At 39.3% G+C, this 16,478-nt stretch overlaps 1 protein-coding gene and 1 long non-coding RNA gene across 2 annotated transcripts; one reads left to right on the forward strand and one right to left on the reverse strand.

Moving 5' to 3' along the window:
• The first annotated feature begins 1,593 nt into the window (after positions 1–1,593).
• On the forward strand, positions 1,594–13,940 carry LOC136834346 (uncharacterized). Its single transcript, XR_010851750.1, has 4 exons — positions 1,594–1,993; positions 2,240–2,396; positions 3,614–3,791; positions 13,809–13,940. It is a non-coding gene; the product is annotated as an uncharacterized lncRNA (long non-coding RNA).
• LOC136834345 (uncharacterized) lies at positions 8,306–13,851 on the reverse strand. Its single transcript, XM_067096854.1, has 3 exons — positions 13,720–13,851; positions 11,983–12,140; positions 8,306–11,018 (listed from the first exon to the last, which is right to left on the reverse strand). The coding sequence occupies exon 3, from the start codon at positions 10,512–10,514 to the stop codon at positions 9,849–9,851; it is 666 nt and encodes a 221-aa protein (XP_066952955.1). The 5' UTR covers positions 10,515–11,018; positions 11,983–12,140; positions 13,720–13,851; the 3' UTR covers positions 8,306–9,848.
• Positions 13,941–16,478: the final 2,538 nt, after the last annotated feature.

The raw sequence follows: 16,478 nt of genomic DNA on the forward strand, positions 1-16,478 counted from the left end.
TATTTATATTATATATTATATTATATTATTATATATGCCTAAACTAAGCTTATTTAGAATTAGGATATGGAAACAAAAACTGGGGGGGCCAAGCTGGGGGCCAGCCAAAAAACTGGGGGGGCCATGGCCCCCCCTGGCCCCCCCCTAGAATCGCCACTGCATAGAGGTTGGTACACCGGTTGGCAGCTCCTAGAGGTCTTCAGCCCTGAGTGGATTTCTGGACCTCTTAAGGAATACAGACATAATGAGGCAGGGAGCAAATTATTGAACTCAGCTTCATTTAATCCAATTCCATAAAACAATACCCTTTGTTCTTACCTTGGAATGGTTGAAATTTTATGGTTGTTTGTGAAGATTGAATGCAGTCTTCCACAATCATCAATTTTAGTCAAATGATCATTTTTGTTCCTTGGTGGCACCCGGAACAAGGGTATTATAGGTTGTCTGTCACAGAGGTTGGTACACCGGTTGGCAGCTCCTAGAGGTCTTCAGCCCCTGGGTGGATCGCTGGACCTCTTAAGGAAAGCAGACAAAATGAGGGAGTTCATTGAAGTCAGCTTCCTTAATCCAGGTAAGGACCTTAAGTTGGTTTATTAACCCTTAAGCAAATTCCAACGATGTTGGCTGTCTCTGACCCTCCACCAAAGGCCATCAATCAGCTATATATATAACTACCAGGTAAGTTAGATGTTTAAAATATTTTCATAATAAAATAAATTTTTTGAACATACTTGCAGTGAACCCAGTTATATATAATTAAATTCCCACCCCCTCCCTCTAGAGACTAGGGGCATGGAAGATCTGAGGAATAGTTGGAATGGTTCCAGTGCCTGGGTAGAGGGCGCACAGGTGGTTCACCTGACTGCTAGATGGCAATTGCCGCAAGTTTTTGAGAATGCTGCCGTGATGTCAGGGACTTAAGCTATATATATCAACACCAGGTATTATGTTTCAAAAATTTGTTTTTATTATGAAAATAATTTTTACTATTGAGGAATCCTTGCAGTGTGGTTTGCCCCCCCACTTGTGTTATTTTTGTGTGGGTACTGGAAAGCAGATAAGGAAGGGTTACTGTAATGTAGTAGTCCCTCCAGTGATTGATATACAGTTCTAAGTAGGGAGTATATTTCCATTGCCAGTTGAGGTGTTTGTATTTGCTGATTTGTAATTTGTTCAGCTTTCTGTGAGCTTAGCACAAATCAGGCATTCAGCATATATATATACATACATACATATATATTTACATACATACATATACATATGTACATGCATACATACATACATACATGTCAATAAGTGTAAACCTTTCCTCAGAAGCAGAAACAGTAGTAGGTTTGTCAGGGTGAATTCTCACAGGGTGTAATGGTGTGTTTCTATACTAAGTATCAAATGTGCGCGCGATAAGGAAAGAAATAAAAGGAAAAGGAATTTAAAGTTGCTGAACAGTGCATACGAAACTTAAAAAGTGTTGGTGAAATGATAATGAACATATCTGATTATTGCATATGATATTTTTAATGTTTGTAGATTAGTATTAATGTTAACTGGAGTGGTTTTTATGTATATACAATACATCCTTTCTTTCAGGTTCAGTGAGGTACACACGGCAAAGCCAGTCTACACAGGGATCCAGTTGGCATGCATCGTTAAAGTAGCCTCCAATGGTGGATGGGAACAGAAGATAAATGGCAATGATTTGTACAGTATACTTTTTAATTTGACATTACTTGCTACAGTCGTTGTATCATGTTTTGTAAACAGTATAGAAAATCACTGTGTATGAAGTGATATTTTACCATATGGTTAATGACCTAGTTGTTATTTTTTAACTTTGAAGTATTATACTCAAAGAAGTAATATATTGATCTTTTCAGACTGCATAGTTGCCATTGGTATGGTTTTGTACATCTGTTACGTAAAATGAATCAAGGGGTGGCTGAAAAATATGAATTACTAGAGTACATTGTGGCTACAGTTTTTATTCTTGTTGTAGGTAAGGCTCAGAAACTAAAGTAAGATAATCATAAAATTTGATCATGTGGTTGTAGGGACTGAAAATATTGTATATCCACTTTATATTGGTCTTGTAAATTTAAATAGTTAATGGTACGCTACATTTGTCAGTTATGTAGGATGTTTGATGCTAAGATGCAGTTAGTGACTCACTGCACTGGAATAATCTGTATATTTAAGTGAACCTCATCATACCCTTTTCACTGATAACGAAATAATATTGCAGAGCCAGAATGGATGTGGATTCACCAACACCTTTTCTGCAGTGAGGTCCAGTGAACTAGTCATCCCCTACAGACCCCAGCCATTGTACGTCAACCATCCGATGATGACCTTAAGGATGTAGAAAACAAGTCTGTCATATATTTTCACCTTTTTGCAAAGTAAGCATAATTTTATTTTCAGTTTCTTTTGGTTGTATGTGTTTTCTACTTACTGTGTTTGTAAGGATGTCTTAAAGATTCTTAAGGTATACTGTATATGTGGATAGATTCCTGTCATGGTTTAGATGTAATTTAGATGATGCTCCAGGATTTTTTGATTCGTTCAATATCCTTGACACCTTAACGAAGTAAATACTTTAACTTATAATGATTTGAAATCTCTATGGAAGTAACAAAAGCTAATGTTGTATTAGCATATTACATGAAAGATATTCAGTGTAAGAGGAAAAACTACTTAATACCCATAATGAAACTGAAATTCCTTTTTCTCATCCTTGGAGAGAGACTACAGTTGGAAAGCTCATATTTCATACATAAAAGGCAAAAGTAAAACACTCTGTATGGAAATATTAATCATATTGTATCTTGGGATGGTGACAAGTCAACCTAGATGTCATTTTTTAAGGCAGTGGTTTTGCTAGCAATAGATTATGAAAGTAAAATGTATAGTACTTCAGAATAAGACTGAAAGACTATACTGTAAACCCAATTCACAGTGAGTGGGTTAACAGGAACTGGAGTTTTTGAGCATCCTTTGGGGATGCACAAGATCTAAACTTACCTATCTGTTGTGTGTACGTAAAAAAAACTGCATGTGCACTGAGAACTTTATTATGGAGTGGTTTTATAGGACCTTGCAGGCACATTTTATCTCATAAGGCACCCCCAAGAACTTGTTCTTGAATGAATGTGGAAATGGGAGGTAGATTAAGAAGTTGAACAGTCAGTGGGAAAAGACCAAAGGGAGTGGGTAGGCAGACTAAGCATTACCCCTAATAGGACAGAACATCTTTAGTATTGTGCAATGTAATTTCAGCTTTTCCAGATTTTGTTGGAAGAGGTAATAAGGAATAGCCAGACCCATGTACTTTTATTTTTTATATAATGCTCCTTTTCCTCTTAGGTTGGTTGGCCTCAGATGGTGGTAACTTTCCTATCCATAGCAAGTCTTGATAGAATGATGATAATGTATTTACATTAAAAAGCTTACGTCAATTTATAGTTAAATTTTCCATTGAAGACCCAAGTACTTAGTAAGACCTGTATATGGGATGCTATAGGCCAGTTTGTTGCTAATTATGTCTTTACTCTGATACGTTTTCACCAAACTACCTCGATTTTCCATGATTTAATTAACTTCTTTTTCATTCCTTCAGGTTATCTACAGCTTGCAAGTTTCTGATGAATTTTGAGGAAGATGATCCAAAGAAGTTGAGTAAGCCTTCAACAAGGATAGAAGTTTGGCAAACAAGAAATATGGTTCTTTGGGGAAATATATGATTTGGGAGAGATAGAAATGGTCGTTTTGATGGAGCTGAAACTACAGATTTAGAGGTTGGTTTTACAGAAACTTAAAATGATGAGATTTAAAGTTTTTGACCCAGGCATAGGATAGAATAAAAATACTAGTAAGATTAAAAATGAAATTGAAGCTTCTGGAGTATGAATGTCAATAGCACTTAGAATATTTCTAAGAAGTTAATTAATTTTAATAGATTGACTTTAATTACAAAAGTAAAATGAGCTATGGAGGTAGTTCCTATTAATATTTGTAGCTTTCATATTAAAAATCTTGATATTGTGAAATTTTTTAAGTTATGCAAGACTAGTTACTTATTTCTGCCACTGACTGGTTATTATGGGTCAGTACAGTTATATAATATAAAATAGTTTGGTTTTTGACAAGTATATTGACTGGTAGAAATTTGGTTAGAGTGGAAAATGGTACTTTTCTTAAAATGGTTGAGACAACAAAAGGATTACTTGGATGATTTAAGACAAAGCAGAGAGAGGTGGGATATTGTTGGTGCTGAAAAGTCTTACCAGATTATATGAAAACAGTCAGGCCCAAGTAGCAATAATATTGAATTAATTATATGTAAAATATATATAAAGTAATGTTTAATGTACATACAAAACTATTTACAGTATTGTAATTTGCTGATTGAAACTTAGGTGCATTAAAAAACTTCCATCACATGTTTTTTAGTGAAATTTGCATTGCAATCTAGTTTTCAGTCACTGTAATATTTACTGTAGTCCTGACTAAATAAAATTTAGTTTCATTAAATATCCTTTATAAAAGGCTGCAGTCATTTAAAGGTAGCCTTAAAAGTACCCTGTCCCATCTGTGGCTCTTTTAGTAAAAGGGGTAGGCATAGGATTATTGCAGGCTGTTTATAACTGATCTTTTATCTTGGTACAATGTAAGCCAAAAGACCTCATTGTGACTTGATGTCATTAACTTCTTCCACTTCTCTCAGGAAAGTGTCTACAGCGTAAATGGGACACATTTGAATAGGCTGAAGTGTCATCTTGAAATTCCACGTTATTGCTATGAAAGAACATTACCATCAAGCAGCACCTATGGCTTTATTTACTAAATTTGTACATGTGACTAGAGATTTTGTAGAAAAAATAGTTCCAGTAGCACAAATTTGGTAGAGAGGGATTACAATTTCAACTCCTTTGGCAAGCAAAACTGGGATAGGAATAAATTTATTGTTTTGTGCAATGGTGCCTGTTAAACAGGAGTATTTATAATAGTTATTTCACTGATTTAGGATGTAACTGAACCTGTTAGTGGCTCAGTATTTCAGGATATATATTTTTCAAATTCATATCCTCTCACTTTATTATTAGCCATCCTGTAGCCCAGTATTATTCAGGATAGTCTTTTTCATACGTAGAATTGTATCGGGTGAGTATTACGTAATCATTGAAAATTTACTTAGACTTATAAGTTTAGTAGAAGAGTAGTATAGACATCAGTATGTTTAAGGGTTTAGTTTAGTTTTTCTGCTAAGATTTCATATCATACAATATCAGCTGTCAGTTTGTCCTTGATATTTCAGGATACAATCTTTATTTTCCACTTGAATTTCTTCATTAGCTATAAGTCACTCTCTGGGTCAGGATGCAGTATATAATTTTCTTATCAGTTACACAATAGCTATGTGGCACATAAGGAAAATAGTCTTGACTATGTAAGGTTCATAAGTTTACATATCAAGTATTTTAGTACTTTTCAGGGTAAATAGTTTTATTTCCTACCAGTTTGAAATTGACTATCAGGTAGCTCAAAATATATGGAGATGCAAAGGTTTTTAAATGTAAATCCCTTGTCACTTTAATGTCAGCTATGTAGTAATTCAGTATGTTACTGGATACATAGTTTTGGTTTTACATGAAGCTAGTATCAGTTTGACATAAGTTACAAGTAGCTGAATGTATCTCAATGCATGGGTAGTTTAATTTTCTTATTCATCATAGCTGTCTGGCATTTCAGGATATTTATTTCTTTCCATAAGATTCGCAAGTTTGAGACCTGCTATCAAAAAGCTAAGGTTGTTTGAGGATAGGTACATTTTTTCATTTAAATATATTAGAAGTTTATTACGTACAACTGTTTCAGGATACATAGTGTTCACTTGAATTTCTTAACAATGTTATCGGTTATCAAGTAGCATAGTACATTTCGTGACACATATTAGTTTAAATATAAGCTATCAGGTAGCTCAGGATGTTTTAGGTTACATAACATTAACCTCAGATTTCTTATTAGGGTAATATCAGCTATTAGGTAGTCATGGCAACATTTTGACTTATCTAAGAAGTCACGTATGTTTGAGGATACTGTAGTTTGTTTTTCATTACCTTAGTTTACTATTGCTTCTCAAGTAATTGACTTTTTTAGAGTAAATATCCACTTAGAACTCATACTGTTGATGTGCAGTATCTACACGAGATTAATAGTAGATTATTCTGATTATTTTCAGTCATTTTCCTCGAGTTCATGTAAGGTCAATAGTAAGCTTCCTAAGTTAGAATAGGTTTTATTAATTTTATGGAATATCTTCCTGGTAGTCAGTACAGGTAGGAATAGTTGTGTGGAGTAAAACCTGTTAGGTATTAACCATTTATGGATTAGGTAGTGTTTTCAGCAAAAGTACAAATTAATCCTGATATTTGTGCTCGGTAAGTCGTCACAGATGTTGTTAAACTAGCTTCTACCATAGTAGACTTGAAGTTAGGCTTCTCAGATATCCCTTGCACTCTTAATCCATAGTTTGTTTCAGTTACTGATTTATATGAAAGTCCCTTGTTGAACTAAATTCTTAATAGCTTCTAGAAGTTGCATCATTGTGATATTACATTAGCATTAGTACTATTACTCTAAGATTTGAATTACCTACAAACTGTGTTTAATACTGGAGGAATATATCACAGCCAGAAGTTTTTTCATGTTTACATTCTAGATAGAAGGTATTTGAGAATTTAGTTTATTAGTTTTGTCTCAGTTTTCTTAAAGTGATTAAACAAATTTTAAAATCTATGAAGCTTGCCATGAAAATGTGTTTCTTAACAATCTTAAAGTTAAAGATAAGTAATGTTGAGCACCTTCCCAAATTGAAAGTAAACTCAAAAGTGAATTTGTAAAGGTAGTTTGACAGGGATGGTATTTTTGCTTATATGCCATCTCAGTTATGAGCAGGGTTTATTTGTCGTAACGTCATTGGTAGGTAGACTTTTTGGAAGAATTCAAATCATCTTGAGAATTAGGTAAAATGTTTCACACCAGGATTTTCCAAACCTTTGTTGTAAAAAGGAAATTCAGTTTATTGTAGACTTCTTAGTTACTAGGATAGTTGCTATTTAATTAACTGCTATTTTATTCTCTTTTGAGAGACAAGTAAATAGTTATGTCATTCCTTGTAAGGGGTAAATTATAATGTAAGGTTAGGTTAAAGAACAGCAGAGTTGGATAGGATTTTTGTTATGCAGAAATTTGCTCTATGCATAGTTGCCAGAATTAAATCTTCCATCTCAGCTTGTGAACTAAATGGTTTGTGATGTATGTACAATTAGTTTATAAAATAAAGATTTATTTGAGATGCTTGTGGCTTTGTTAATGTAATGTACATTGTTTGAGAAAATGTTCATTATTTCTGAGGTATAGATTTTGTAAACTTCAGAGTTCCCAAAGTAGCAGTGTTTTGAAATATGGAAATCTTATTAACGTCAGAGTTCCCAAAGTAGCAGTGTTTTGAAATATGGAAATTTTATTAAGTTAAAAAAACCTTTCCAGATATGTTTCATTAAATTCCATCAGTAAGTTGATCAAATCAAGATTGTGCACTGATAGCATTAAAAATGTACAGTATGAATAATATACAGTATGAATACTGTAATGCAATGGGAAAATTATTGTAATTCCAAATTGTGCATTGTGCAAGGACTTCTGCATTTCAGCTTTATGCTCAGTTGTCAAGTAGTCTTACCTTTCATGCAGTGAGAGAGGTGTGAAATAATGAGCAGGAAGACAAGTATTGCTGGTTTATTGATGAAGCGAGCTGCTTATAAATGGGCGTGCGGACGTCTGCGTACTTCGCAAAGACCGTGGGTACAAAGATTTACAGGTAACCTGAGGTCAAACTAATCCTCTACAAAAACAGGACAGGTTCATACAGAAAACAGTGATTAATATAATGTCTGATGCATTACATAAATACTTTGTTACATTTGGAAAGACAATAAAATACTGTATACAATTTACAATTATGGTGGTAAATGTGTGTTCTGGCCGACCCCAGGTAGATGTGAAGGCACCGCGGAAAACAGGATGTTCACTATAGAGAATGCGTTGAGCGGGGACTACAATGTTCCCCCCCAAGACGGAGGTAACTTCTGATCCAAGCAGGTATCTGCTAGGTCGACGAAGTCGACGAAGGGGGCCTCGCTCGATGTCTGGAGGGTGGCCTCGCTTTGATGTCAACTGGAGAGCGGTTGTTGGGGGGTGCCTTCCTGCCTGGTTTCTGGGTTTTCCGGGATGCCCACGCCTCTTCCTGCACATGGGGCTGTCCGAGGGGATGCCACACCCTGCAGGAGGCTTTGGGGACCGCCTCTGATGTCCTCCTCCAGGAATGCGGGTTTGAGACAATCTACAGATATCCAGTCTTCCCGCCTGTGGACAGCTACTCTGAATGCCTTCTTGTTCCTTTTCAGTTAAGGGTGGGCGCACGGCATTGTAAGGGACAAAGACGTGGGGGGCGGAGGATAGCACGGGGGCCATGAAGGGGGACGTCCAGTTGGTGAATATTCTTTGGCAGGGGGCAAACTTTCCAACCATGTCACGGAGCCTCTGCGTCCCTATGTCGTCCCTGTCCTCTGCGACAAGTCCCCCTGGGACTACCAGGGTCTCCCCGTAGACTTTTTCCACGGGAGGGGTCGTCGTTGGTTCTGGGCACGGTTCTTATCCTGAGGACGACCCAGGGCGGCTGGTATTTCCAATTCTCGGAGGAGCAACGAGCCATGAGGGACGCCTTCAGGGACCTGTGGAACCTTTCCATCATTCCGTTGGCTGTGGAGTTGTAGGTGGTGGTGCTGTGGTGAGTGGTCCCCATCAGGCGTGAGTGCCAGGACGGTCCACAGCTTGGACAGGAAAGCGGGTCCTCTGTCTGTTGTTATGTGGTCCGGGACACCGAACCGGCTGATCCAGCTGGAGCGGAGGGCTTCCGCTTACGCACTGGAGGTGGCTTCTTCCATGGGCGTAGCTTCGGGCCATCTGGTGGAGCGGTCGACGATTGTTAGAAGGTATTTGGCTGCTGCTGATGGGGGAAGAGGACCCACTACGTTGATGTGGATGTGCCTGAAGCGTTTCTGGCTGGGAACTCGCCCACTCCAGATTCGGTGTGCTGTCCTACTTTGCTGGCCTGACACTGCATACACTGCCTTGCCCAGGCCGTCGCATCCTTCCGTATGCTGTGCCAGACGAACTTCTGTCAGCAGTCTGGCTGTTGTCCTTCCGGAGGGGTGGGATAGGCCGTGGATGATGTCGAAGACCAGCCGACTTCTGGAGGCGGGCACCAGAGGGTGGGGGGTGGCCGGTGCTAACGTCGCTCAGTATTGTTGATCCTCCTGAGCCGAAGGGCACGTCCTTCCACTTCAGTGACGTGACGGCTGTACGGTAGGTAGGGGTCTCAGGGTCAGCAGCCTGTTCACGGGCGAGGTCCTTGTAGTCGATCCCGAGCTGTACCGAGTCTATCTCGATCCTCAAGAGGGCGTCAGCTACTGGGTTCTTCCTGCCGGGGAGGTATTTGATGGTGCAGGTTAACTCCAGGTGGCTGTGAGGTGCCGCTGCTGCCTAGAGGACCATGCGTCCCCCAACTTCGTGAAGGCGTGGACCAGCGGCTGGTGGGCAGTCCAGATTGTGAAGGGCATTCCCTCCAGGAGGAACATTAAGTGCCGTACCGCCTGGTATGCTGCAATCAGTTCCCTGTCGAAGGTGCTGTAGCGGGACTCGGTGGGGCTTAGCCTCCTGCTGAAGAAGGCAATGGGCTGAGGGGTCCCCTTGATGATTTGCTCCGCAGGCTATGTCGCTGGTGTCCGTCATCAGCTGGGGGGAGGAGCATTGGGGTTCTGGTGGGCCAAAGATGGTGCTTTGGCGAGGGCAGCCTTCGTCAGGAGGAAGGCCTTCTGCTGGTCGGGGCCCCACACTGTGGACTTTGGACATCCCTTGAGGACTCTGTCAGAGGGGCCATGGTGTGAGCAATCCCCAGGATGAATCCTCTGTAGTAGTTGACCATCCCGAGGAATTCTTTTACAGCCCTGATGGAGGTAGGGGTGGGGAACTTCTCGACGGCTTCGACCTTTGACAACATTGGGCAGACGCCCTCGGGGGATATCTCGTTGCCCAGGAATTCCACCTTCTCGACGCTGAAGGTACACTTGTCGAACCTGACAACGAGGCCACTTTCCTACAGGTGCTGCAGGACCTTCTGGATGTGTCGCAGGTGTTCCTCCCGGGATCTGGAAAAGATTAGGATATCGTTGACGTAGCAGTCCAGGTCCCCTAGGATGCAGTCCACGAACCTCTGGAAGGTCGTGCCCGCGTTCCTCAGGCCGAAGGTGGAGAAGGCGAAGACGTAGGACCCGAAGGGCATGACAGTGGCAGGTTTGATGATGTCCTCTGGTGCTACTGGTACCTGAAAATATGACCAAAAGATCCATTTTTGAGAATATTTTGGCCCCATGGAAAGAGGCCGTCAGGTCCTGCATGTTTGGCAGGGGCTAGTGGTCGGGCTCTGTTTCAAGGTTCAGTTGCCTGTAGTCACCGCAGGGCCACCAGGTGCCATCTGCTTTCTGCACCATGTAAAGGGGGGAGGCCCACAGGCTGGGAGCTTTCCTGCATATGCCCACCCTCTCCATCTCAGCCAAAGCCTTTTTAGCCTCTTGAAGGTGCTGCGGGGTTGCGAGACGGAGGTGTCTGCCCCCGAGAGGTTCGCGGTAATTTGTACGTGGCTGGGAATGTCCGTGTCCATGCTCATTTGGCGCTCTCACGTGGAGTGTGGGGCATACTCGCTCCAATACGCACGGGGGGAGTGTGCTGTGTGGGTCTGCTAATGACGCTGGCGACCTGCTGACGAGGGTCGGTAAACGCCTGAACGCTTTGTTGGAGTGCTGTAGTTCGTCCGTTAGAGACGTGGGTAAGGTTCCTTGGGCCAAGACTTAGTTGCCATTTGGGTCCGTTAATGGCTTCCGGGAACCACTCAGGGGGTCACTCTGTGAGAGAGGTGCAAAATAATGATCAGGAAGACAAGTACTGCTGGTTTGTTGATGAAGCGAGCTGCTTATAAAGTGGCATGCGGACGTCTGCGTACTTGGCAGAGACCGCGGGTAAAAAGATTTACAGGTGACCTGAGGTCAAACTAATTCTCTAGAAAAACAGGACAGGCTCATACAGAAAACATAGTGATCAATTGAAGCATTCCATAAATACTTCATTACATGTACATAAAGCATGATCATTTGGAGAGACAATAAAATATACAATTTACAATTATGGTGGTAAATGTGTGTTCTGGCCGACCCAGGTCGATGTGAAGGCACCACAGAAAACAGGATGTTCACTATAGAGAAGACGTTGAGCGGGGACTTTACAAGGTAATTAATGCCTTAGTTATTTCTTAGCACAAAAGAAAACAAGAAAATATGAATATCCATTGTCTTTTTACTTGTGGTACACTGTGTGGACATTGCAAATTAGGTTTGATAAACTGAATTTGGGAACTGATAGCTATACACATTTTCCCCATTGGCCAATTTTAGAGAACTCTGAGATACCATAAGTTTTTGGCTGTTTGCAGCTATATATAAATCATATATTTTTCTAAAGGGACATAAAATTTTACAAGAAATATTAGCTTGATGAGAGAGAGAGAGTGAGTGAGTTAACCACACTGCAATGAAATGTTACAAGAAATAAGAGAGAGAGAGTTAGTTTTACCACACTGACATGAAATATAACGAGAAATAATAGCTGGATATGTGAGAGAGTTAGTTTTACCACACTGACATGAAATATAACGAGAAATAATAGCTGGATATGTGAGAGAGATCGAGATTTTACCACACTAATATGTAGAGAGAGAGAGAGAGATGCAAGCTAACAAAAAACTTGTACAAGATTTTAAAAAATTGAAATAACTTAAAATAAAAAAAAATTCAAATTACTCTCGACGCATACAGGGATTAATTGCTTCAGTTTTCGTATGATTCGGTTTTTCTCAGACTTTCTGGAACGGATTGCGTATTGAAACCGAAGTTCCATTAGTTCAAATTAGGGCAATCCAAGCCCATGAGCTGAAAATAAACTGTTGCATCCAATGTCTGTCTGCTGTCTGTCTGGAAAGTAAAGAACATACTTTAGTATACAATACCTGTACTTTGTCTCAACACTTCACACACTGTTTTTCAAAATTAACTCAGGCAATGAATTCATTACAAGGTACTGCATCACTCCTTTCTATCTACAATGGTATCAAGAGATATAATGAGACTAATGTATCAAGATTTGTATGCTGATGTTACCTTCAGTGTACTGGGAGGAGAAAGAGACAAAATTAGTCTACTGGGAGGAGAAAGAGACAAAATTATTATTATTATTGAGAGGATGAACCCTGTTCATATGTTAACAAGCCCACAGGAGCCATCGACTTGAAACTCAAGCTTCCAAAGAATATAATGTTCACTAGGAAGAAGTACGAGGAGGTAAAGGGATATACATTAAGAAGAGATCTCACATGTCACATCATGATTCACAGCGGGATTCAAAGATGCATGAATCACTAGCACTTTCAGCTATATTGATCTTTTTATAATCACAATAGCCAAAGTTATGCAAGCCTTGTTTGCACCCTCATTTACTACAAGTGTTCATCCACACTGAAATTTTCCATTTACTGTATACATCAATCTATGCTTACTCAGTATTTGTAAAAATCAAAACATCCACATGGTGTGTTTTTTATTCCCATCAAGTTTCTCTACTCTCACAGGACTAGCCAGAAGGTTCTTTCTTAAAGCAAAAAATTGCAACTGAAAATAAAGTTGACAGCCATGCTGGAAGAGAGGAACTGAATGAAAAGAAAAATAGAAAATAAGCAGTGATACAAAAAATACTCCTGTAAATCATTTATGAATGCCTGGGTGGCTACAACCTCTTACTGCTGAACACGGAATGGAATGGAATATAAAATTTAGGAAAAAGGGCCAAGCACTGGGACCTATAAGGTCATTTAGCACTGAAAGGGAAATTGAGAATGATAAGCTTCTAGGGGTGCAACAAGAACCTTCAGTACTGGCTACAGTGCACCATACGAGGAGCACTGATGGCACTACTACATTATTGGGTGTGGGACATGGAAAGGTATGATATACAATGACAATGGATCTTCTGGTATAAGGAAACTGATTAAATACCTGTTTAAATGATTTTTACTTTTTCTCTATTTTCATGTCAAACAGCAGTAATTACCAGAAAGGCTTATACTCGTGAGGTCTTAAGAACACCTTTACACTAATGTTAAAAAAAAAAGATACTGTATGTAAAAAATAGTTTTAATCACGCTCACCTCTGCTAGCAAATAGGATAGAGCCTTTTTTATAACCAACGGGAGATGGGAGATACTAATGTGCTGTGCAAAACGAGGGTCCCAGCAGAAATGACAAACTACTGTTTGATAGTAACATTAAGTCAGATATGCCAAAAGATACCAGATAAAAGTTCGAACTTCTTTTACATTTACAGAAATTGAAAAGATTTGTTTCAGTTCATTTAAAAATATTTAAGGAAGTTTAAAAGATTAGTGCAGGTACGATTAAAAATTATGTTCATCTAGATATTTCATAAAATTACTGTATACAAAAACAGTAAACAGGTTCAAAGCAAAACATCACTAAGAGAAATTGTATCAGTACTCACTCTCTCTGTGGTGGTCGTAGAACCTGTCAGCAGACGACATTCATGGTTGCCATTCTTAAAAAAACTTATATTCTCAACTTTTCTTTCAGATTCGGCCAGAGATTCATTGGACAGACGTTGCCCACAGTGAGCACCCATATACCCCTATACTCCGATAATCGCAGAAAGTCAGAGTGCTGATGGATGAAGTCCCCTGAAATGGAAGAGAAAATGACTCGCAGTCTTCAAAAAAAAAAAAAAGGCAAACTGGATTAATCTTCAAAATAAACACCAGAAAATATAAAGATTTTGTTTCAATTCTCAATTTAAAACTAAATCATAATCAAGAAATTTTGTATAAATCATTCAAGTATGACTTTGGAAGCTGTCTGGAACTTGGTTTGTGCTCTGTATTGTGACATAGGCATGAACAAAAGGGCCTGCAGTGTGTACTAGCATGCTGTTTCTACCATTCCTTAACCAGGAAAGTCTGGACACTTAAGCCAGCCTCATAACTGGAAAAAGGAAGAGCTGAATACACGCTGAACACCATTGGCGTGTAATATCCTGATTGTTCCCGAAGCTTGCGACCAGTCTTGGCAGAGGAGGGCACACAGCAATGGGCTACAACAGATCCCCAAAGAAATTAGAGTAAATATCAATTACACCAACTGCATGACAACAAAGTTCTTGGAACCACTTGATCAAATGAAATCAAAGAATAGCGGACAACATTCTATATAATCCATCTTTGGTCATCAAATGATGCAAAAGAAAAACAATGTTCCTAACGTGTGTGTATCTTTCAAAACTCTGGACAAAAAACAGTGAACTCTTCCATCAAATTCAATTTAATAATTGTTTATATGATGCTATACAATCAATACGTATGATAGCATATACTGCAGGCAGTTTTTCGACCATGGATAGCTGACAACAAAAGTAATGTTTTATCTTGTGGAAAGTGATGTACATAGGCATCTTACTGTATATTCTTATTCTCCTTGGCCAAACACGTTATTTCCAATAAAATATTAAGAGCAAACGAAGTGAACTAAAAGATGTAACAAGAGAGTAAATCTTGGTTTTTTGCCTGCAGTTGAGGGAGAGGAAAAAGAGCTAGTGTCAGAATACCAAGAGATTGGAGAAACACCAATGGATTCCTACAAGTCCACTGAAATAATGATGGGGAGTCAATTTACCAGGTCGCACAAACACATGGCCTGTAGGGGAATGCGCAGACAGAGAAAAGAAGCCTTCACGAAAGATTATAATCATCAAATACAATGAACAATCATCAGAGTCCCATTTTGCCTCTCATTAGGTTACCCAAAGTGGATTATTCTCATTTATGAGGGAAAACTGAGGGCAAATATAGCTGAAGAAGTTGGACAGCTAAAAGAGAAAGCTGATGGACCTGGGAAGGGATGTTGCAAAGCATCTTTGGTACCACGTAAATTAAGCTGCGCAAGGAACGACACAAGAGCTACCCACCTGTCGGGGAGAACTGGAAAAGAATATGGGAATTAAGTCATTTATTATTAAGTACTTTAACCCGACCACTGAACTGATTTGTCTAGCTCTCTTAGGGGTGGCTAGGAGTGGAGCCAAGAGGATGGGTTCAGTATTGGAACTAACTTGAATGGAAGAGTACCTAACAGAGCTGGTGAATCTGCAGAAGGAAAACTTGATGACATACAACTATTCATGAAATCCAGACAGACCACAGAAAAATCCATACTGAAGTGCTGCAGGCATTAGTGCACAGAGCATGTATCACAAAACTAAAAGGATGGATTGCATACATATTCATACAAAAGGAGAATAAAAGTAAGAAGGGCCACAGGCTTCAGATGGCTATGTCAAGAGAATAAGGAACAACTCTGCCAAACAGGCATGATAATTAGGGGATAACCAATAATCATTACCATTTTGACTTTCATTTTGTTGGACACAAGGATTTGCTGTTGAAAAAGGGGTGCTCTTCCAGACAACTTTTCAAACTATACAATACTTGTGTGCAAAAATATCAGCCTCAATATTCTACTGTCAAGTACCAAATCTTTCATTCCTTACACTTCAGAGCTATGGAACAAACTTCAAAACTGAGCTATGGAACAAACTTCCAAGCTGTGCTATGGATGCTGGTTGATGATGCAAAGTTTATGAGGGGCTAAAATGCTACTTTGGAGTGTCAGGCACCATTGTTCTGTTTCCCAACTGAATACCAACACTGATAAGCAAGAGGTAAGAGGCCTCTACAACACATTTGTCTTTGCAAACTCTACAAACTATGCAGAAACAAAGATCACCCCAAACCTTCCAGTACAGCACAATTACCAAACAACAACAGGCTTCAACCATCATCTCAAGCATAACAATATGGTTCCAAGACACTCATGACAATAAGCCGTGTCGATGGGGATGCAATCAGCCAGCATTGTATGTGATGAGGTCTGGGTGATACGATGGAATTCCTCATGGTACAGTTAAAAGACTTCATCTACATTCATCATATATAGGATGCAGCCCAGTCAAGAAACATTTCAACTAAAACCTGATCATACTTACTCATTAACACAAGTAGTAAATAGTCAATAACCTGTTTGACACAGGAAAAAGCATATTTTCACTCAAGACAAAAACATTCCTATATCATGCCTTAAGAGATTTTTTTTTTTGGTCAAAATAGCTGAACTAGACCAAGTCACATTTCAAGATTCCCACACGTACCTCCCACAGGGAACTGGAGATAAGAAAATACTGAAACTATTATTTAT

Source organism: Macrobrachium rosenbergii, chromosome 53 (genome assembly GCF_040412425.1).
Source record: "Macrobrachium rosenbergii isolate ZJJX-2024 chromosome 53, ASM4041242v1, whole genome shotgun sequence".
In the NCBI taxonomy this organism is placed as follows: Eukaryota; Metazoa; Arthropoda; class Malacostraca; order Decapoda; family Palaemonidae; genus Macrobrachium; species Macrobrachium rosenbergii.